Below are 23,288 nucleotides of genomic sequence, written 5' to 3'. Positions count from 1 at the left end.
TCTCCTCCTGCCCCCCATCTTTCCCAGCATCAGGGTCTTTTCCAATGAGTCAGCTCTTTGCATCAGGTGGCCAAAGTATTGGAGTTTCAGCTTCAACATCAGTCCTTCCAATGAACACCCATGACTGATCTCCTTTAGGATGGACTGGTTGGATCTCCTTGCAGTCCAAGGAACTCTCTCAAGAGTCTTCTCCAACACCACAGTTCAAAAGCATCGATTCTGCAGCGCTCAGCTTTCTTTATAGTCCAACTCTCACGTCCATACATGAGCAGTTTACTATCCAGTCTACTCAGTGAGTTCCTTTATTTCAATTACCTATTTTCACCATTGCAATTTTCCATTTGGTTCTTTTCCAAATCCACCTCTTCTTTACCTTATGGTTCTATTTGTAAATGTTTAAAGTTTCTCTCAACCTGCTCTATTAGGCTTTCTTTGGGGGCGGGGGCAGGACAGAGGGAAGGCTCTGTTATCCTTTCTAGTTATCCTTTCTCATGCTAGGTTTAAAGGTAAGATAGAGGCTTCTCTTCAGTAGGGTTGTTTACTGTGTGCCCTAGGTTATCTACGGTGATTTTAAAATGTGCCTTTACTGGGGCACACTATGGGTTCCTCCAGTTCTAGAACACATTTTAGTTCTAGAACGCACTTTAGGTGAATTTCTTGCGTTAGGATCCACAGGCCCCAGGAGAGGTGTGAGACTTAAGCTCACTCTTCTTCCGTGTGGTAGGCCTACTCAGCGCCTCCTCACAGAATCTGTTTCATCAGGTTCTTGCCATCATCCATGTGCTGCAGGAAGGCTGTTTCCACTTGAGCGGGAAGCTTAGGAAGAACATCTTGGACCATTTCTTCCAACACTGTGGCCAGGAGCCCAGTGTCCTCCACCCGACTTCTCTTTGCCAGGCTTCCCTAGTGAATGCAACATCTCCCTGGTAAAAGAGCCGTCTGCGAGGACTGTTGAAGGGCGCACTGATCAGGTGTGGTTGGCAATAACTGGACACTGCAGCTAACCTCTAGAATGGGGTTTCTTCATGTACAGGAGATGCAGTACTGAAATAAAGTCACAAATGGTGTTTAGGTAAAAATGAAGCCACCTGTGGGGATCTTTCCTCATAAGCTGATCAACTCAACACAACCTCAGGCACCTAGCTGTTAGGAAAAGGTTTTGTGCCCCAGCTCCAATCTCAGCCAGGCTGGGGGACACTTCAGAGCTCACCAGCATCCTTCAAGCACCATCTTGCCCCAGGCATGAACTCACTTATAAGGTTGCTTTATCTCAAGACTGGTGCTCAGGGAGAAGAGGAAACATTTTCTCTGGAGGGAAAGGGCTGCTTCTCTTCTCCCCCATTTCATTCTCCTCCAGTTTCTACCTGACACGGGCTGCCTGGTTTGGTAACAAAGGAAGAGAATGCGTCACATGGCAGTAAGACAGAAGGGCTCTCCTGAGTCTGCTGCTGAGGCTGAGCACAAACACACCACAGAGTGAGGGGTGAAGGGAGCCACAGGAGAAAATCTGAAGTCAAAACACGAAATATCAGCACAATATACAAGAGAGCTGCAGAGGAGAACACGGTGCAGCTGAAGACCGTAGAAGGGATGAGGATTCCAGTACACCTCAGCCAGGACGGGGTGAGGCCACTGAGGAGCCTGTGATTCCGGGAGCTGGATGTGGGGTGGCAGCAGGGCCAAGACCTAGGTCAGATGCAATCAGAAGGTCAGATCGCATCGGGGAAGCAGTGCGGGAGGAGCTGGAGCACTCAGCCCTCTGAACCAAGAGTCTCTCAAGGAGACAAGGTGTGTACTTGGAGAGCATTTCTCTTCTCTGGCCAACACTTTCTGTATCGATCGGCCGGGTTCTGCTGAAAGAGATGGCTGCCAGGGCGTTGCGGGGTAGGGGGAGGCAGGTGGGGGGTGTTGGGGAGGGGAGGGGAGGGGGCCCTGACTTGGCCACCGCACAGGGTCTGACGCAGAGGTTTCCTCAGGTCAGAGCAGGGACAGCAGGGGAGGGAAGAAAAGCCAAGAAGGAAGAAGAGCTGAAGGACCGCTGAAAGCCAGAGGGTCTTCTCACAACCACTGATGCTAAAGTGGGGGTGGGGGGGCGTGGGGGCAGTGAAGGGGGAAGCCGGACAATAAATCCTCCATCCACCTTGCCATCTCCAGGCACTTAGTTCTCTCACCTCTTGGGTGGGGCAGATGAAGGGATCTTTGTGGGAGGCTGGGCTGCCTGGGGTCCTAGCCTGGGTGTAGCACTGCCCACATGGCGGGCGGAGGTGGGGCTCTGAAGAAACTCCTTAGCTTCTCAGAGCCCCTCTTTTTGACTTGTGCATCTGGAATAATGCTAGTGCAGACCTCAAAGGTCCTGTAGAGATAAACAAGATCCTTCCTAAACTATTTTCCTCATTAGACACAAAATGCCTCTCCTCACCAAGAGTTTTGCATCTTTTGTAGAATCTGTTCCCACAAGACCACATCTGAATCAGCAGCGGAGTGTCAAAAGTAAGTCCATGCCAGGCCTCAAGCTGTACCCCTGCAAAAGCCAACAGTTCTTGGGAGGAACATCTCTTTGCCATTTGGATGGTACAGACAGGGTCTTACAAGAGGGAGGCAGGAACCTGGGAATTAATGGCTTCCAAATATTTGCATATAAAAGGCAGCCTCCCATCTACTGTGGCTCAGCAGTAACCGGGTGGGATGGGAATAGGAGGAGAAGGCCTCTCTGCCTGCTGAGCAGGCCCCTGAGATTGAAGAGGTGGAAAAGCCCTCCCAAGCTTGGGAACATTAGTTGGCAGGGATCTATCGTGACCGGGTAGGTGGGGGATGACCTAGAGGGGCTCTTTGTTGTGCTTAGAACCAGGCAACTGGCCCTGGGAGGAGGCCCATCTCAGGCTTACTGCTGGGAGCCAAGCCATGTGTGCCCCGGTCTGGCTCTGAACCCCCCAAAGGTGCTCACACCGGCTTCTGTCCTCTGCCCAGTGCACAGGGACTGCATTCAGGCAGAGGACCCTAAGATGTGGGAACAGGGACAGCCGTGCCCACAACACTGTCACTTTGTCCCCTGTGGGTCTGTGTGTCACCAGGTCCAAGGCCATGGACTGGGGAGAGCTCACCACCCCCGCCAGAGAGGGTGAGAACAGCCACCAGGCCTCGTCCACTTCTGTGCCCCTGGCACTGGCTTCCCTGGTTTTCTCAAGGTGGTGCGTGTTTATTTTAGTTTAAATTCCACATAGCAACATATCAGTAGGAAGGGGCATAGCAGACCATTTTCTTCTCCATTGTCTCTGGCAAGCCATTTAAAATGACCTGATGTTCCAACTAAGTGTCCACACAGTTCTGCATCAATGGCCACATCAATAGCACCGAGGAAGAAGAGATGGACCCAGCAGTGGGCGGTTCAGAGACTGTCAAGGGCAGAATGGTGGGCTGACATCCACGTTCCCAGATCTGAATAAGCTCAACATTGAAAACAAAGCAAAAATGCAGATTTTCTCTAGTCGTCAACACGAGATCAAATACTCACCAATTTGTTCTTAAAACCTGTAACTGCTATAAGGGTGGGGCCAGGGATGGAGCGAATAAAGGGGAACTCTTCCTTTTCACATTTGAGGCATAGTTTTTCTTTTTTTGAAAAAAATTTTAATTTTTAGCTGTGCTGGGTCTTCACTGCTGCACATAGGCTTTCTCCAGTGCAGCGAGCGGGACTACTCTAGTTGCAATGTATGGGCTTCTCATTGCGGTGGCTTCTTTTGTTGCGGAGTTGTGGCACCACAGGCTTAGTTGATCTGTGGCATGTGGAATCTTCCCGGACCAGGGGTTGAACCCATGTCCCCTGCATTGGCAGGCAGATTCTTATCCACTCTCAGTTCAGCCGCTCAATCGTGTCTGACTCTTTGCAACCCCATGAATTGCAGCACGCCAGGCCTCCCTGTCCATCACCATCTCCCGGAGTTTACCCAAAACTATGTCCATTGAGTCAGTGATGCCATCCAACCATCTCATCCTCTGTCGTCCCCTTCTCCTCCCACCCCCAGTCCTTCCCAGCATTAAGGTCTTTTCCAATGAATCAACTCTTCACGTGAGGTGGCCAAAGTATTGGAGTTTCAGCTTCAACATCAGTCCTTCCAATGAACATCCAGGACTGATCTCCTTTAGGATGGATTGATTGGATCTCCTTGCAGTCCAAGGGACTCTCAAGAGTCTTCTCCAACACCATAGTTCAAAAGCATCAATTCTGTGGCACTCAGCTTTCTTCACCACCCAACTCTCACATCCATACATGACCACTGGAAAAACCATAGCCTTGACTAGACGGACCTTTGTTGGCAAAGTAATGTCTCTGCTTTTAAATATGCTATCTAGGTTGGCCATAACCTTCCTTCCAAGGAGTAAGCGTCTTTTAATTTCATGGCTGCAATCACCATCAGCAGTGATTTTGGAGCCCCCCCCAAAATAAAGTCTGACACTGTTTCCACTGTTTCCCCATCTATTTCACATGAAGTGATGGGACCAGATGCCATGATCTTAGTTTTCTGAATGTTGAGCTTTAAGCCAACTTTTTCACTCTCCTCTTTCACTTTCATCAAAAGGCTCTTTAGTTCTTCTTCACTTTCTGCCATAAGGGTGGTGTCATCTGCATATCTGAGGTTATTGATATTTCTCCTGGCAATCTTGATTCCAGCTTGTGTTTCTTCCAGCCCAGCGTTTCTCATGATGTACTCTGCATATAAGTTAAATAAGCAGGGTGACAATGTACAGCCTTGACGTACTCCTTTTCCTATTTGGAACCAGTCTGTTGTTCCATGTCCAGTTCTAACTTGCTTCCTGACCTGCATACAGGTTTCTCAAGAAACAGGTCAGATGGTCTGGTATTCCCATCTCTTTCAGAATTTTCCACAGTTTATTGTGATCCGCACAGTCAAAGGCTTTGGCATAGTCAATCAAACAGAAATAGATGTTTTTCTGGAACTCTCTTGCTTTTTCGATGATCCAGCGGATATTGGCAATTTGATCTCTGGTTCCTCTGCCTTTTCTAAAACCAGCTTGAACATCTGGAAGTTCACGGTTCACGTATTGCTGAAGCCTGGCTTGGAGAATCTTGAGCATTACTTTACTAGCGTGTGAGATGAGTGCAGTTGTGCAGTAGTTTGAGCATTCTTTGGCATTGCCTTTCTTTGGGATTGGGATGAAAACTGACCTTTTCCAGTCCTGTGGCCACTGCTGAGTTTTCCAAATTTGCTGGCCTATCAAATGCAGCACTTTCACAGCATCATCTTTTAGGATTTGAAATAGCTCAACTGGAATTCCATCACCTCCACTAGCTTTGTTCGTAGTGATGCTTTCTAAGGCCCACTTGACTTCACATTCCAGGATGTCTGGCTCTAGGTGAGTGATCACACCGTTGTGATTATCTGGGTCGTGAAGATGTTTTTTGTACAGTTCCTCTGTGTATTCTTGCCACCTCCTCTTAATATCTTCTGCTTCTGTCAGGTCCACACCATTTCTGTCCTTTATTGAGCCCATCTTTGCATGAAATGTTCCCTTGGTATCTCTAATTTTCTTGACGAGATCTCTAGTCTTTCCCAATCTGTTGTTTTCCTCTATTTCTTTGCATTGATCCCTGAGGAAGGCTTTCTTATCTCTCCTTGCTATTCTTTGGAACTCTGCATTCAGATGGGAATATCTTTCCCTTTCTCCTTTGCTTTTCACTTCTCTTCTCTTCCTAGCTATCTGTAAGGCCTCCTCAGACAGCCATTTTGCTTTTTTGCATTTTTTGCATTTCTTTTCCATGGGGATGGTCTTGATCCCTGTCTCCTGTACAATGTCACAAACCTCTGTTCATAGTTCATCAGGCACTCTATCAGATCTAGTCCCTTAAATCTATTTGTCACTTCTACTGTATACTCATAAGGGATTTGATTGAGGTCATACCTGAATGGTCTAGTGGTTTTCCCTACTTTCTTCAATTTAAGTCTGAATTTGGCAATAAGGAGTTCATGATCTGAGCCACAGTCTGCTCCTGGTCTTGTTCTTGCTGACTGTATAGAGCTTCTCCATCTTTGGCTGCAAAGAATAGAATCAATCTGATTTTGGTGTTGACCATCTGGTGATGTCCACATGTAGAGTCTTCTCTTGTGTTGTTGGAAGAGGGTGTCTGCTCTGTCAGTGCGTTCTCTTGGCAAAACTCTATTAGCCTTTGCCCTGCTTCGTTCTGTACTCTGAGGCCAAACCTGCCTGTTACGCCAGGTGTTTATCCACTCTACCACTAGGCAAATCCTGAGGCATAGTTCTTCAAAACGAAATGGCACTAGGAAAAGCTCAGGCAACTCACAGAAAGATTTCATCAGAAGGACCTTTGTCTTTTGCCAAAGTAGGTTTCACATTATCCAGGTATGTAGTACCTGCACTAGTGTTCTGGTGTCAGTGTTGGTGGGTGTTTCAGTCTTAACTTTCCACTGATTAATCTCTTCCTTATCAAGGCACACAGTTTACTGAGCTGAGGCGAGCATGGAGATGAAGAACACTTAAGGTGTGACCATCAAGAAAGCGTCTTCTCTCATTAGGGAGATGTTGTATGGAATTTATAGCATGTTGGTATTTACAGATTTAGTACCCCTTAATAAGCCTCTCAAATGTCATGGCAGGGGGCTGATGGTCATTAGATCCAAGTCACCACGATGAGGTTTCCACAAAGAGATTTTGGGAAATGAAGGACTGGGGGAAAAAAAAAAAACCCTTGCCAAGTCTTACCTGGGCATTTGGAATGTGAATTCATGCCATGTTTTCTTGTGTGATTAACTGTTCTTTGGCCCTAAGTCCACTCAGCTTTGCCTACACCTTTCTCCTTTAGCAATTTTGACAATTTTTATTCCTTTCTAGCAGATTACTAAGCATCTTCTTTGTGTGTTTACATACTTGCCTCCATTTTTAATATTCTTTCCAGGAGACCCACCACTATACCCCCAGCCTTACAGAGGGATATTTTGCTTAAGAAAATCCTTTCGGCCTTTCTCAGAGCACCCTTTCCAAAGTTTGCAGGATGTTTAGGCCTCATATGAGAATCTTACCAGAATTAGTATAGACAGGGACAAGTTGTGTAGCCCAGCCTCCATGAATTCCAACCACTCCACCTGAGAATGTGGACTGGGTATATTTCTTATCAACAGTTCATTCCATGACTCTACAAATGATGCACAGAAACGCCAGCTCTGCTTCACTTCAGGGCATAACCCACTAAAAAGAAAAAGAGCCACTGCACTCATATTGTGGCTTGTTCACAAAGCTTCCTTTTAATTTTCTGCTTCCTTTGTTAAGATAGTTCAAAACAACCAAAGGACTTAATAAGATACACTGGGGTCAGGAAGGTCATACAGCTCATTTTTACCCTACCTGGAGAAGGCAATGGCAGCTCACTCCAGTACTCTTGCTTGCAAAATCCCAGGGATGGAGGAGCCTAGTAGGCTGCAGTCCATGGGGTCGCTGAGAGTCGGACACGACTGAGCGACTTCACTTTCACTTTTCACTTTCATGCATTGGAGAAGGAAATGGCAACCCACTCCAGTATTCTTGCCTGGAGAATCCCAGGGATGAGGGAGCCTGGTGGGCTGCTGTCTATGGGGTCGCACAGAGTCAGACACGACTGAAGTGACTTAGCAGCTGCCAGAGAAGACAGTGCCAGGGTTAGAACTTTGCAAACATATCTTTCCCTTAATAACCTTTTCCCTCACAATGCACCCTAGAAGGAGAGATGCTATTTTAAATTTTTTATTATAAAGGATGTCATCAGAGGAAAACAATGCTGGCAGTTTGTCAAGAATGGCTGTCACAAAGAGAAGAGAAAGAAAAAACCTACACATAACACAGACAAAAGCTATATCATCAAATGGCAAAACCTAAAAGCCCTTCCTGTCACAGGGCCAATGCCCTGCCTCCTTCTGACCTGCTGAATTTCTAGACAAACTGGGCAAACACAGCAAAACTCAAAATGAAACAGGTCTATTCAAAATGTCAAATGAACCCCCCCCCCAAAAAAAATGTCAAATGAAGAAACACTGTTGTTCTGTTGCTTTGTTGCCCCTCCTTTCTCAGGCGGCCCACCCTGGGGGTGCATTTCCCTTTCTCATTTTCTATCAAACGATTGGCCGGCATGGTGAGCTTCCTCGGGTGTGGACCCAGGAACCCTCCATTCCAACTACTCACATGATTACACGGGCAGATCTGTGGTCCTGGGCTACATCTGGGGAGAAATGAATCCTTTTGGCTGAGGAACAGCTAGAGCCATGGGAAGGCAATGATAGCAGGTCTGTCTTCATCACAGAAATCACGACTTAGGCTAAAACTTACCAGGACAACTTCCAATCCTATTTCTCTTTTGCATGAAAAGATGGAACAGGTCCCAGTCAGGAGGGCACCGTCAGGAAACCCACCACCATGGCTTTTGGACTGAGCTCTCCACGGGCCTCCCAATGAGACACCCTAAGCCTCCAGGTGAACATGGTGCCCTCCTTCCAAAGCACACAGTTCCATGCAAGTACATCACACACAGAAGGACCAACATCATTTTACCTAATGCCTAAGTCGTGAGTTTGAAATAAAATAAGATGGTATGATTTCCCAATATGGCTTAAATTACTAAGGAGCACAGAGGGGTAGAGCAGCAATGCACACGTCCTGTTTTCACCATCAGACTGGCCAGAATGTTTTCTGATTATGGATTAGAATGAACAAGTTACACAGATTCCATTTCGTTATCACAGACTGTCTTCCTTCCCGTAATCTTCACATTCATTTATCTCGTGAGTGCTTGAGGTCTGACATGAGCTGCACCATCCACCTCTCACACAGACATCACCCCACACTAAGCCCAGGCAGTCATACTGACTGTTGGGTTCATTGAAAATCACCCTGTCCTCCCTCCCCAAAGTCACCCCAGCCTGCATGGCCTGGCACATTCTCTGTTACTCCTCACATTTAAGTTCAGACATCCCTCCTAGTGAGAAGCTTTCTTGCCTGTCCCTGTGCCGTCCCTCTAATCATCCATATTGTACCTTATGCTTTTGTAACCTCTAAACTTTAAACTCCAAGAGATCTATTTTCTTTACAAATTCTTCTCCAGTGTCTAGCAGGCCATGGCTTACAAAATAGATCTTCAATATTTTCCAATCGAATGAATGGGAATTATTTGGCAAAGAAGACACCCTCCCCCATAAGGTCTCACGGTTTTAAGATTTCAAAAACCAACCAGAGTTTTTCTGATCTCCAGCCAGGTATTCCATCTCTTAGCAATAAAACCGCGCCCATCTTATAACTTTTTCTTTCACCTATTCCTCTATCTGATACAGAATTCTTTCTTAGGTGTTGGTTTGCCATTTTCCCTGAAAGGCAAATTCACAGGCTTTTTCTCTCCTGCCCTTTTGTTCCACAGAGATCTGTGTAAGCCCTGCTCTGTAGGTAACAGAGCTCATGAAGCTAGGAACTGGCTCTGACCTGGCATGCACCTGCCCAGTGACAGCACTGCCCACAGGTACCACTCCCTGGAGGGCAGATTTGTTGCCATGGAAATAGTAGCTGGTAAGCAAAACCAACCCAGCTTGGAGAGATTTTAAAAAATACTGGGTTCCTTTTGACTCATACCTATCAGATGGCTTTGCAAAGCTTCACAAAAATAATTACAGTAGGGAAAAATCAACAGGAGAATGTTGCTAACAAGTAGGATACAGATTAAAAGCTCAACAGGAAGAAAATGTATTCAAATTCAAATAAAATAATCTTACTTCCTGTACCATCAATTCCTTTCCACCTGGGAAAAATTATACCAAACAACTCTTAGAAAGAGAGAGAGAATATCTAGCTTTACTTTTTTTCCTGAAGGAGTTTGTTGTTGTTGTTGTGAAATATATGAAACATAAAAATAGCAACAAATATAGAATAATAACAACAAATACCCAGTACTGCTTATTATATACCAGGCAATTCACTTTATATATTAATACAAGCATTAGGTCAGGGCCTCCCAGCTGGCGCTAGTGGTAAAGAACCCGCTTGCCAATACAGGAGATGTAAGAGACTTGGGTTTGATCCCTGGGTTAGGAAAGTCCTCTGGAGGAGGAAATGGCAACCCACTCCAGTATTGTCGCCTGGAGAATCCCATGGACAGAGGTGCCTGGCGGGCCACAGTCCATAGGGTCGCAAAGAGTTGGACACAACTGAAGCGACTTAGCATACGAGCAAGCTTTAGGTTAGGACTACTGGAACTTCCATTTTACAGATGAAGAATCTGAGACATGGAGAAGTTAAGAAACTTCCTCAAGGTCACAAAGTCTAGGAGGCGCAGAACCAGGATTTAACCTCAGGTTAAATGACTAGATTCATACTATTAACCATTGGACTATGCTACCTCTCACAGCTGGCATACAAACAAATGTATATAGCAAATGAAGAGTTTACAAATAACATGAGCAGTCATGTACCTGCCATGTAGCTAGAGAAACAAAACATTATCAGTAAATATTTCAGAAGCTCTCTGCGGACTCCTCCTCAGGCACGTATCTCCCTCTGCCACTTCTCTTCCCAAGGTAACCATTAACTGAATTTTGTGTTAATGCTCTTTGTAATTTTAATATCTGCATCCCTAAGTGATTTATTTTCTACTTCATTTAAATATAATCATAATATGTGAATTCTTGTATGACTGGGTTATTAAATTCAACATTGTGTCTTTGAGATTCTTCCCTGTTAAAGATCACAGCTTTGGTTCATTCACATCTGGGGGCTGTGAATTATTCTGTTCTTTGTTTATCTATCCTCTGGTTGGCTATGCAAGCTGCTTTCAAATTTTATCATAAAAACAACTGTATGGATAGCTTTTTGTATGAATTGAATTATACCAGCACCAGGAAAAAAAAAACAAACAAACCTGGGTTGTTTGTTAAAACACAGATACCTAGGTCCTACCATTGGAGTTTTATTTGCTAGATCTGGGTTTGAGCCTGAAATTTTGTATTTCTAACAAGTTCTCAGATGATGTTGATGCCATGTGGCCCAAAGACTACACTTTAAGAACCACTGCTCCAGGGTACAGACTTAGGAGTGGAGCTTCTGGTTTATAGGATATGCATATGCCCAGCTGTCCTCAGGGTCTATGTACAAATTCACAAATCCATTTGCATTTGTTCTCCGTGTTTTTAATTATTTCTACTCCTCTATTGAAGTGTTTTTCATATATTTATTGGCCATTAATTTTCTTCTGTGTGATGACTAGTTCTTGCTCATTTTTACTGGGTTATTTGTGTTGTCCTTATTGATCTGTGAGAGTTCATTATATTTTATGGGTATGAATCTCTCTTTGGTTATATAAGTTGCAAGGATCTTCTCCCAGTTCCTGCCTTGTCATTTTATTCCTTTTATGTTGCCTTTTGAAGAACAAAAGTTGGTAATTTTAATATAGTCAAGGATATCAATCTTACCTTGTTTGTGCTTTCTGTGTCTTGTTTAAGAAATCCTTCTCTAGTACAACTATGACCGAGCACGCACACAAACATCTGAATTATTACTTTTTTCTATTATTAAGATTATTTATTTGCCAGCCCCCTCATTTTTTATTAGTTTTATGGGAAATTTATCTACTTTGTTAGTTTTCCTCTTTTTCCTTTTGCCACACTATGCAGCATGTGGGATCTCAGTTCCCTGACGGGATCAAACCCACGCCCCCTGAACTAGAAGTGCAGTCTTAACTGCTGAACCACAAGGGAAGTCCCTGTTAAAGTTTTGGTGTTTTTTTTTTTTTTCTTTTTTCTGAGAAATTATGTTTTGTGGTAAAATATACATAACATAAAAATTAACATTTTTACCACTTTAAAGTGTGTAGTTCTGTGGCATTAAGTACATTCACATTTTACACCACCACCATTTATCTCCAGAACTTTTTCCTGTTCTCAAAAGAAACACTATAACTGTTAAACACCAACTCCCCATCTCCACTCCCTTAACCCCTGGCAACCAGCAACAGCCATTTTACTTTCTGTCTCTATGTATTTGAGACATTTGACATGTATCTGTCTCTAGGTACCTTATGTAAGTGGAGTCATACAATATTTGTCTGTCTGTGACTGGCTTATTTCACTGAGCATAATATCCACCCATTCTGTAATATGTGTGAAAATTTCATTCCTTTTTAAGACTGATGAATAGTCCATTGTATTATATAACCACAATTTGTTTATCTCATTCATTTGTCGATGGACACTTGAGTAGCTTCCACCTTTTTGTTACTGTGAATAATGCTGCTATGAACATGGGTGTACAAGTATCTGCTTGACTCCCTGCTTTCGTTTTTTAGGGGGATATACTGAGAGGTGGAATTGGTAGATATAACTGTATGTTTAATTTTTTGAGGCATCCATACTGTTGTCCACAGAAGCTGTACCATTTTACAATCTCACTAGTAATGCACAGGAAGTTTCCATTTCTCCAGATTCTCACCAATACTTGTTATTTTCTCTTTGTTTGTTTTTAAATAGCCAGCCTAATGGATATGAAGTAGTATGTCACTGTGGTTTGATTTGCATTTCCCTAATGTGTTAGTTGTTTTAAAGAAACAAATTTTGGCTTTGTCGTTTATTTTTTTATTGTATATTTGTTCTTCTGTTATCTTGAATTTTTCCTTTCATTACTTTTCATGGGTTTATTCTGCTTTTTCATTCTTAATCTAGATGCTGTTGTTGAAATAAGGATCACAAAACTAAATTTTTTAATTAGGACAGTTGTTTACTAATAGCCTGTACGCAGGAAAAGGACACACAGTCCTCTAGTAGACAGCACCATTCTTGTGGTTCCTTAGAACCCTAAAGTTACAAGAACTCTTTTGTACATGTTTGTGTAAGTAATATGGGCAGAACTAGTCCAGTAGTACATCTCGACCTTCTAGGTCTTCCTCTGAGAAATACTACCTTTCTCTATGGTTCAGTTCAGTTCAGTCGCTCAGTCGTGTCCGACTCTTTGCCACCCCATGAATTGCAGCACGCCAGGCCTCTCTGTCCATCACCAACTCTCAGAGTCTACCCAAACCCATGTCCATCGAGTCAGTGATGCCATCCAACCATCTCATCCTCTGTCGTCCCCTTCTCCTCCCGCCCCCAATCCTACCCAGCATTAGGGTCTTTTCCAATGAGTCAACACTTTGCATGAGGTGGCCAAAGTATTGGAGTTTCAGCTTCAACATCAGACCTTCCAATGAACACCCAGGATTGATCTCCTTTAGGATGGATTGATTGGATCTCCTTGCAGTCCAAGGGACTCTCAAGAGTCTTCTCCAACACCACAGTTCAAAAGCATCAATTCTGCGGCGCTCAGCTTTCTTCACCGTCCAACTCTCACATCCATACATGACCACTGGAAAAACCATAGCCTTGACTAGACGGACTTTTGTTGGCAAAGTAATGTCTCTGCTTTTAAATATGCTATCTAGGTTGGCCATAACCTTCCTTCTAAGGAGTAAGCGTCTTTTAATTTCATGGCTGCAATCACCATGAGCAGTGATTTTGGAGCCCCAAAAAATAAAGTCTGACACTGTTTCCACTGTTTCCCCATCTATTTCCCACGAAGTGATGGGACCAGATGCCATGACCTTAGTTTTCTGAACGTTGAGCTTTAAGCCAACTTTTTCACTCTCCTCTTTCACCTTCATCAAGAGGCTCTTTAGTTCTTCACTTTCTGCCATAAGGGTGGTATCATCCGCATATCTGAGGTTATTGATATTTCTCCTGGCAATCTTGATTCCAGCTTGTGTTTCTTCCAGCCCAGTGTTTCTCATGATGTACTCTGCATATAAGTTATATAAGCAGGGTGACAATATACAGCCTTGACGGACTCCTTTTCCTATTTGGAACCAGTCTGTTGTTCCATGTCCAGTTCTAACTGTTGCTTCCTGACCTGCATACAGGTTTCTGTTTCAAGAGACAGGTCAGATGGTCTGGTATTCCCATCTCTTTCAGAATTTTCCACAGTTTATTGTGATCCACACAGTCAAAGGCTTTGGCATAGTCAATAAAGCAGAAATAGATGTTTTTCTGGAACTCTCTTGCTTTTTTGATGATCCAGCGGATATTGGCAATTTGATCTCTGGTTCCTCTGCCTTTTCTAAAACCAGCTTGAACATTTGGAAGTTCACGGTTCACGTATTGCTGAAGCCTGGCTTGGAGAATTTTGAGCATTACTTTACTAGCATGTGAGATGAGTGCAATTGTGCGGTAGTTTGAGCATTCTTTGGCATTGCCTTTCTTTGGGATTGGAACCAAGACTGACCTCTTCCAGTCCTGTGGCCACTGCTGAGTTCTCCAAATTTGCTGGCATATCGAGTGCAGCACTTTCACAGCATCACCTTTGAGGATTTGAAATAGCTCAACTGGAATTCCATCACCTCCACTAGCTTTGTTCGTAGTGATGCTTTCTAAGGCCCACTTGACTTCACATTCCAGGATGTCTGGCTCTAGGTGAGTGATCACACCATCGTGATTATCTGGGTCGTGAAGATCTTTTTTGTATAGTTCTTCTGTGTATTCTTGCCACCTCCTCTTAATATCTTCTGCTTCTGTTAGGTCCATACCATTTCTGTCCTTTATCGAGCCTATTTTTGCATGAAATGTTCATGAAGATCTGGTGCAGCACGTCCAGGGTCACTGGGTAGAAGAGGTTCTCCACGATGATCCTAAGCACTGGGCTCTGGCCGGCCATGGCCATGCCCGCATCCACCACCGTGGCTGAGGCTGCTAGGGCCAGGTTTCCTGACTGAATGATGGAGGTTGAATAAAGAGGCTTTGGGGAACACCAGATGGTCGTCACCAGATGGTCAACACCGAAATCAGATTGATTATATTCTTTGCAGCCAAAGATGGAGAAGCTCTATACAGTCAGCAAAAACAAGACCGGAAGCAGACTGTGGCTCGGATCATGAACTGCTTATTGCCAAATTCAGACTTAAATTGAAGAAAGTAGGGAAAACCACTAGACCATTCAGGTATGACCTAGATCAAATCCCTTATGAGTATACAGTGGAAGTGACAAGTAGATTTGAGGGACTAGACCTGATAGAGTGCCTGATGAACTATGGACAGAGGTTCATGACATTGTACAGGAGACAGGGATCAAGAAAATCCCCATGGAAAAGAAATGCAAAAAAGCAAAATGGCTGTCTGAGGAGGCCTTACAGATAGCTGGGAAGAGAAGAGAAGTGAAAAGCAAAGGAGAAAAGGAAAGATATTCTCATCTGAATGCAGAGTTCCAAAGAATAGCAAGGAGAGATAAGAAAGCCTTCCTCAGGGATCAATGCAAAGAAATAGAGGAAAACAACAGATTGGGAAAGACTAGAGATCTCTATGGTTAGGGACCTCTTTTTCTGTGACCAGGAGTCTGGAGCATATGGGCAGGGTTCTTGTGATCAGGGGAACTAGGAGGTTGGAAAGGTTGGGAAAGTGATTTTATGATACAGAAGGAATATATTCATTTCTGGCGGGTCAAGGATGTGTCAAGTTTTTCCACCTATGTGTAGCTCCTTAAATTAGGGGGACAAAGGCTTGACATTCAGCCTTTGATGTCTTAATATGTAGTATTCTTATTACTCAAACCCCAGTAATTTCTAATTTTTATTATAATTTTTTGATTTGTAAGTTTTTTAACAGATAAACTTTTTAATAAAGAAGTTAATTTTCTTTCTATCCTATATAAAATAGCAATTTAAAACTTTATTTCTGAAAGTAAAATATTTACATATGAACAAGTAACTGCAAAATTCACACTTCCAGGAATCCCAAAAGACAAAAGGTGTAACAGGTGTAACAGATTCGTAAGCTGTTTACAAGTTTGGTTTTTAATTCAATGTGGGCTTTCTTTCCCTTGACTAGTTTGAAAATTATACTTTCTGTTCTTCTATTCGTTTCTTACTATTAAACACATTTAAAGTCTAAAGTTAAACACTTATAATCTCTTTTCAAGTAGAAACATAACATACTTTAGCTGATTACTATACCCACTGGCCAATTCATTATGCTATTTTTATTCAGTATTTTATAATTTTTTAACCACACATTAGACATTCATATTGCTGTTTTATATAGTTAATGTATGTTTAACTGTACCCACCTATTTACTTAATAGCTTAATAATCTATTTTATGTCTCTGTCTTCCATCTGGGGTTGTTTCCTTTTCTCATCTGAGGACATTCTTTAGAATTTCTTCAGAGGAGGCTGGGTGGCAGTAAAATTTCTCAGTGTTTTTTTGCCTCAAAAGGCTTTTACTTTATCCTCTTTTTTGATATTTTTACTATATATAAAAATTCCAAAACTGGATCTTCTTTTCTTAGCTAGCTGAAGATATAACTCCATTGTCTTGACGTCTATGTCGTTTTTGAAAGGTAAGCTATCAGTGTAAATGCTATTCTTATGTATCTATTTCATCTTTCTTCCTGACTGCTTTTAGTGTATTTTTTCAGATCTTCAGTTTCATTATGAAATATCTACTTAAAATTTTCTCTTTATTTCTTCTGCTTGAGATCTGTTGGGCTTTCTGCATCTTAGGTTTAATATCATTCAACATTTCTGGATTGGAACTTGGTTTTTTTCTTCCCATTTTCTATAGTATTTCCTTTTGCATTTGTGTTTACAGCATCTTTATGTCAGCCTTCTAGTCTCAGTCTAATTCCATACTTTCCCTCTCTTTGTCTCTCTGAGCCATATTCTGGATTGTTCAGATCAGTTTTTCAGCTCATCAGTGTCCCCTTCAACTGTCTCCAGTCTGTTTAATCCATTAAGTTTTTAGTTCCTATTTTTATGTTTTTCATCTCTAGAAGTTCCATTTTCTTATTTAAAAAATCTGTGCAGTCATTTTATAGTCTCTTGTCCTTATTCATGTTTTCAATGCTTTTAAAAACATTTATGAAACATGTTAAAGTATTTATTTATATATTTTGGCTGATAAACCCAATAATGAAGTATTTACAGGTCCAACTCTGCTGTCTGTTGTTTCTGCTGGTTTTTACTCATGGTGACTTATTTCCTTGTGTTCTGAGTGAAAGATGTCTTTCTCTAGAGGGGATTTCTTTTTATTTCTGAGTCACCTAGGGTTGTTTAGAATATTAACACTGCCATAATGTTATTCGGAATCCTTACTTTAAGGTTTCTCTCCTTTCCCAATGTTTCTTGAAAGAAACTGTTCTCCAACAGATGGAAATCAATACTGGGAACATCTGCTATCATTCTTACCAGGAGGATCACAAACTGGGTTATTCCCATTTTCAGAATATGAAGGAAGACTGTGAGGAAGATATACTGCTGAAATATCTCACAAAGAGTATTCTTTACTGCTTGTATCTAGGTTTAACTTAAGGAGGATTTTTATTTGGCTGTGAAAGTAGGGAGTTCCCTGATCACCTAGCAGTTATGATTCCAGGCTTTCACTGCTATAGGCCAGTCAGGGAACTGAGATCCCATGAGCCAACCAGCATAGCCAAAAAAAGGAAAGAAAGAAATGTAGTCAAAAATCACAGGAAAAGATACTCAACATCACTGATTATTAGAGAAATGCAAATCAAAACCACAATGAGGTATCACCTTATACCCATCAGAATGGCCATCATTAAAAAACCTACAAACAATAAGTGCCAGAGAGGGGATGGAGAAAAGGGGGCTCTCTTGCACTGTTGGTGGGAATATGAATTGATACAGCCACTATGGAGAGCAGTATGGAGGTTCCTTAAAAAACTAAAACTAGAACTACCATATGGTCCAGTAATCCCATTACTGGACACTTACCCAGAGAAAACCATAATTCCAGAAGGCATACGCAACCCAACGTTCACTGCAGCACATGGAAGCAACCCAAATGTCCATCAACAGAGGAATGGATAAAGAAGATGTGGTACATACATACTATACATATATGACTATCAGCCATAAAAAAAGAACAAAATAATGCCATCTGCAGCAACATTATGGACCCAGATAATTATCATACTGAGTTAAGTAAGTCAGACAGAGAAAGACAAATATCATACGATATTGCTTATATGCGGAGTCTAAGGTGGGGGGGGTACAAATGAACTTATTTATGAAACAAAAATAGAGTGATGGATATAGAAACAAAATTGTATGTACCAGGGGATAGGGGTGGGAGAGGCATAAATTGGGAGACTGGGACTGACATATACACACTACTATATATAAAATAAACAACTAATAAGAACCTGTTATATAGCATAGGGAACTCTACTCAATACTCTGTAATGACCTATATGGGAATAGAATCTAAAAAAAAAAAAGTGTGTATATGTATTATATGTATAATTGATTCACTTTGCTGTACATCTGAAACTAACAGAACAGTATAAATCAATTATATACCAATAAAAATTAAAAAATAAAATGATTACTCCCAAAAAACAAAAAAAGAGAAATGTAGTCCCTTTTGCAATTTAGTTATTAAACCATCTATATCAGCTCATACATGGTGGATCATAAATGATGAAAACTGCACGATTATTACCTGTTTAATTCACATCATGAAAGGCCACTCGATTAACAACCCTCCGATCATGGAAATGCACAAACCTGTGAGGGTCATCTGGATCACAGTTAGGGAGAAACTGAGTGATTGCTTCCGCCACTTCTTCATTTGATAAAACATCCCAGAGTCCATCAGTGGCCAAGATCAGCACATCATCTGCTCCATGCTCGTATTTGGAGAGATCGTAGACTCTTACCTGAAAAGAACAGGAATATCCTGCTTAAGAAGTTAGGAGCATATTATTCCCCTTAACAGACTGGCTTCTGATTTCCCTTCCCTTTTCTTGCCCAGCCCAGTGGTTTTTAAGTGTGCACCATAAGGCATATGGCTATGCAGCACGCTTTGTGGCCAGGGGTAGCCTCCTTGGAGACTTGCCGTAAAGACATATGGGGCGCCAAACACAACTGTGAATGAGCCCAAGAAATTAATAGTTGCCAAGGAAAAAGTTAACTGAAAATGTAATGCCTGAGATGTGGCTAGAACAATGACATAATAGACACAGCGGTAGCTAGCGGAGCAGCAGGAAGCTTGCTGCCTTCCTTTCTTCGCACATCCATCCCACAGACATTTATTAAGGGTCTGCCCTGTGCTGGATCCTCTAAGTATAAAGATGAACAGCAGAATTCCCTGCTTCTGAGCTCAGTGTGAGAGGGAGATAAGGCCAGTCTACACTCCGTAGAAGCTGCTGTGCATGTATTGGTTTAGGACTGAGAAGACACATTTTATTTCATGTCCTCACTTGATCCCTTGTGGCTTGCCTTCTCTGATACCCCTGGAGCTGGACTTGTCTCATGTAAGCATGGAGTTCTGATGCTGCACTCAGGTCTGAGGAGCCTCAATCTAGCCTAAATTACAAAGGACACATGCCAAGTGTATGTCTTAGCAAACCTGAAGTCTCCTCATCTCTAGCACCTGAAATGACTTGGCTATTTCAACATCCCCCTTGATTCTTGGAAAAGAACAGAGTGACCTTAGCAAAACTAATACTAATGAAAATCAAGCCTTACTTCTGTTAGGCCACCCTAACTGGAGCTAATGTTCACCCTACTTGGGTGGCACAGAAAGAGAAGAGTTGGGGATTTCATTGCTATGCCCTACTAATTTGACAGAATCAGCCCTGTCTACACCTGCTCATGAACTGAGGACAAAGACAGGTCAATTTCATCAGTCTTCCAAGTCCTACAACCTCATTTCATTATCCTGTTTTCTAAAACAAAGTCTAAGTGACAGCTGCAGGCCAGGGGAGGGGCGGAGGATGGTGTGTAGGCAGCTGTCCCTGTGTCCCATCATAGAGTCACCATCCTGTCATCTCAGATCTCAAGACAATACAATTCTAAGACGCCTACAGAATGTTCACATCCACATAAAAGCCATGCCTCCTATATTTCAGGAAGGTTTGCCCAGGCCAGTGACACCCTGCTACAGGATGAACAGACTACACCCAACAGCAGAAAACAACAAAATGCCCACACCTGCCCCAAAGTTTTTGGAGAAATGAGCTCAAATGGAAAATAGCCTCTGTGGCTGGGGAACAATACAGCAACAATTAGCTAATGGTACATACAGCATGAACCTCGCTCGGGAGCGTGGGATGGGGGAAACAGCACTCGCAGGAAGACTGGACTGGCTTTTAACATCTTCCTTTCAAAAGGCACATTCACTTAGGGGACTGGACTGGCTTTTAAGATCTTCCTTTCAAAAGGCACATTCACTTCGGGGTAAGTTTATATTTTGGAGAAGGCACTGTGCCTTCTGGGGCCAAATTAAAGACAACAGGAGTAGGGATCTTAAATTTACAGCAAACTGGAAAGTCCCAAATGCCAGAATCTCAGCCTCAGGCCATTGAACCCATGTGGTTTGATTTTTCCTCTGTAGCAGCAAGCAAACTCCCTCTGCTTTATCTTCTGTGGTTCCTGGGTGTCCTGGAACAGTGCTTCTGAAAAGTTAATGAGCACAGCAATCAGCCAGGGTCCTAATGAAATGCAGATTCTAACTCAGCGCTGGGGTAGGGCCTGAGAGGGTCCTAATTCTCTAGAGGGTCCTAGAGAAGACTCTAATTTGTGTGATGCTGGTGCTGCTGGTCCCTGGACCACACTTTGAACACCAAAGCCGCCAAAAAGTCCTACTGGTTAGTAACAGGGAAACCAAGGGCTCCATGATGTCTAGTAGTCTATCCCTTAGGGCAGGTTACAGCAAGGACAGCAAATGGCACTTCTGAGCTCCCACTTTCAAGTCCTGTATCATGTGTTGTTACCTCTGGTATGCAATCAACTTTGCTTATGAGAGACTGCTAGCTTCTTATAGGGGTATATCTACAAGAAATTTCTGTGGTAATTTGAGCTCCATAGGATCGAAAATGTTACTTGTAAAGGGAGGAAGGGAGATGTGGGTGTCACGTGCTTGTAGCATCTTATATTTGTAGCTAAATAAGAGATGCCACCTGCCTTCCAACTTCTTTTAAAAGAGGTTTCATTGTGGAGGGAGTGGAGGAGGGAGGATATATGTGTATATATAGCCAATTCACGTTGTTATACAGCAGAAACTAACACAGTGTTGTAAAGTAATTATCCTCCAATTAAAAAAAGAACTTGCCAATCATTATTTCTGCCCGAAACTTATGAGATACTTTCGGCATATCCTTTCTGAGAAAAATGATGAAAAATTAAGCTTAAATACATTTAAGAAGTCATGTAGTCATGTATGGATGTGACAGTTGGACCCTAAAGAAGGCTGAGTGCCTAAAAATTGATGCTTTCGAACTGTGGTGTCGGAGAAGACTCTTGAGAGTCCCTTGGACTGCAAGGAGATCCAACCAGTCAATCTTAAAGGAAATTAACCCTGAACGTTCATTGGAAGGACTGATGCTGAAGCTCTAATACTGTGACTACCTGATGCGAAGAGCCAATTCATTGGAAAAGATCCTGATGTTGGGGAAGATTGAGGGCAGGAGGAGAAGGGGCAACAGAGGATGAGATGGATGGATGGCATCACCGACTCAATGGACATGAGTCTGAGCAAGCTCCAGGAGTTGGTGAAGAACTATGGAAGCCTAGCATGCTGCAGTCCATGGTGTCACAAATACTCAGACATGAGTTAGCAACTGAACAACATTCAAGAAAAGAAAAGAGAGGTTTCTAGGGCTGAAGATAACATCCGTTTCATTTCAGGACCTGCCCTGTGTGTAGGGTGCCAAAGTCTCTTCGGGCGCTTTCTGCTGTCCCCCAAAGTGTGGAGATTCGAGTTGTTTTAAGCGGAAGATTTCTTGCCCGCTACTCAAGTAGAAATCTGGCCAACAGAATGGGTGTAGGTTGATAAATAGAAACATGTTAGAAAATGTTCCTTTTCAGTTCCGTCAGAAAATTGAATCCTTCCCTAATTCCCCTATTCACATTTCCACACACTTCTCTACTGCAGTTTCCCTACCCAACATGAAAATCCCTTTCAATACCATTCTCCAAGCAATTTTTATGTAAATAATCAAATTCTAGCCTCAATCCTATTCCCTGAGGCACTCCCCAATCAACATCCTTTTGGGGTTTTTTGTTTTTTTACTGCTACCCTTTGTTTCCTGCCCTTTAGCCAATTTCCGAAGGACTCTGCCAACTTTCCACTTACAGCTTGTGTCTCATACATTAACCTGCGATGCAGAACATTTTGTGAAAACCCCCTTAGCAAAGCTGGACTGCCGTGCAAGGCATCCCACTTCACGCTCACACTCCCCAATAGCAAGGGTTTCAAAAGATTCCGGTGGGCTCTGGAAACCCGACCTTCCCTCCCTGGAGGCGCTATGGGCCCTCCTCCATCGGACCACACTCGCCACGCCAGAGCACCCTGTTCAATTCCTCAAATAGCTTCTTAATGTTCCATGAAGCCCCACATCAAAAGTATTGGCTCGGAGGCTCCCTAGGACTCAGACACAAGAAAGACAGTCTGTGGGAGAGGAGAGGTGCAATCAGCAAAGGCCTCTGTGGGAAGGTCTGGAGAACATGGGCAGAACTCCTAGTGGCTCCTTCCTTCGTGCCCATCTGCCAAGAAAGGGAGAGAAAGTCCATGGGCATCCTATAACTCTTGCCGTTTCTCAGAGCCGCACAGAGGTGAGTCCTGGGTGGATCCCTCTGCCCTCCTGGATGCTTCGTGCCATGTTTATTGAGCACTTACTGTGTGCCAACCGCTGTGAACAAAAGCGACAAAAGTCCTCACAACGTTTCAACAAAGTGCGATAGACACACAAATAAATCACAATGTCAGAAGACGGCAGGTGCTTGAAGACAAATCAGGCAGGGTAAGGAGAGTGGCAGGAGAGCACTTTCAGGAGACGTGGTTAAGGCAGGCATCTCTGGGAAGGCACCATGTGAACAGAGGTCTGAAATGTGACTTTCCACAGGACCCTTCCCTTGGCTCCTCTCCTTCTTTGGGGGACTGTCACTCCTCCTCTGGTTGAAGTGTGTGTGGACAGTATCAGACTGGTGGTAAAGAAGAGAGGCTGAGGGGAACACTGTCACCTCCACTGCCGAAGCAACCCTGAGGAGATCTGAGAGCAGTCATCTTTCTTTTCCCTGATCCTCTGCAGACGCAATTCCTTTCAGGTTCACTAACACAATATTTACCTATGTGTACCAGTCTAGGTTCACTGGTCTGTCTCTTCTACATGAGTAGTCATTCTCAAACTTTAATATGTTTTATGAATCACTTGCAGTACTCATAAAATCAAGATTCAAGGGCCCACCTTTAAAGATTCTGATTGTGT

General features: G+C 43.1%; 1 protein-coding gene and 1 long non-coding RNA gene across 2 annotated transcripts in view; one reads left to right on the top strand and one right to left on the bottom strand.

Annotated features, from left to right (window-relative positions):
• The window catches only part of PPM1H (protein phosphatase, Mg2+/Mn2+ dependent 1H), a 301,134-nt gene that overhangs the window by 5,897 nt on the left and 271,949 nt on the right, over positions 1-23,288 (bottom strand). Inside the window, exon 9 of the mRNA XM_081588932.1 lies at positions 18,586-18,737. Coding sequence (XP_081445058.1) covers positions 18,586-18,737 — 152 coding nt within the window. The remainder of the gene's footprint in view (positions 1-18,585; positions 18,738-23,288) is intronic.
• On the top strand, positions 651-9,769 carry LOC145545150 (uncharacterized). The gene is made up of 3 exons (XR_014081909.1): positions 651-1,788; positions 2,443-2,490; positions 9,413-9,769. It is a non-coding gene; the product is annotated as an uncharacterized LOC145545150 (long non-coding RNA).

The sequence above is a fragment of the Giraffa tippelskirchi genome, chromosome 4 (genome assembly GCF_054371585.1).
Source record: "Giraffa tippelskirchi isolate mGirTip1 chromosome 4, T2T-mGirTip1v1.2.pri, whole genome shotgun sequence".
Taxonomy (NCBI): domain Eukaryota; kingdom Metazoa; phylum Chordata; class Mammalia; order Artiodactyla; family Giraffidae; genus Giraffa; species Giraffa tippelskirchi.
The sequence above is the reverse complement of the archived record's forward strand: the minus strand, read 5'-3'. Positions and strand labels throughout refer to the sequence as shown.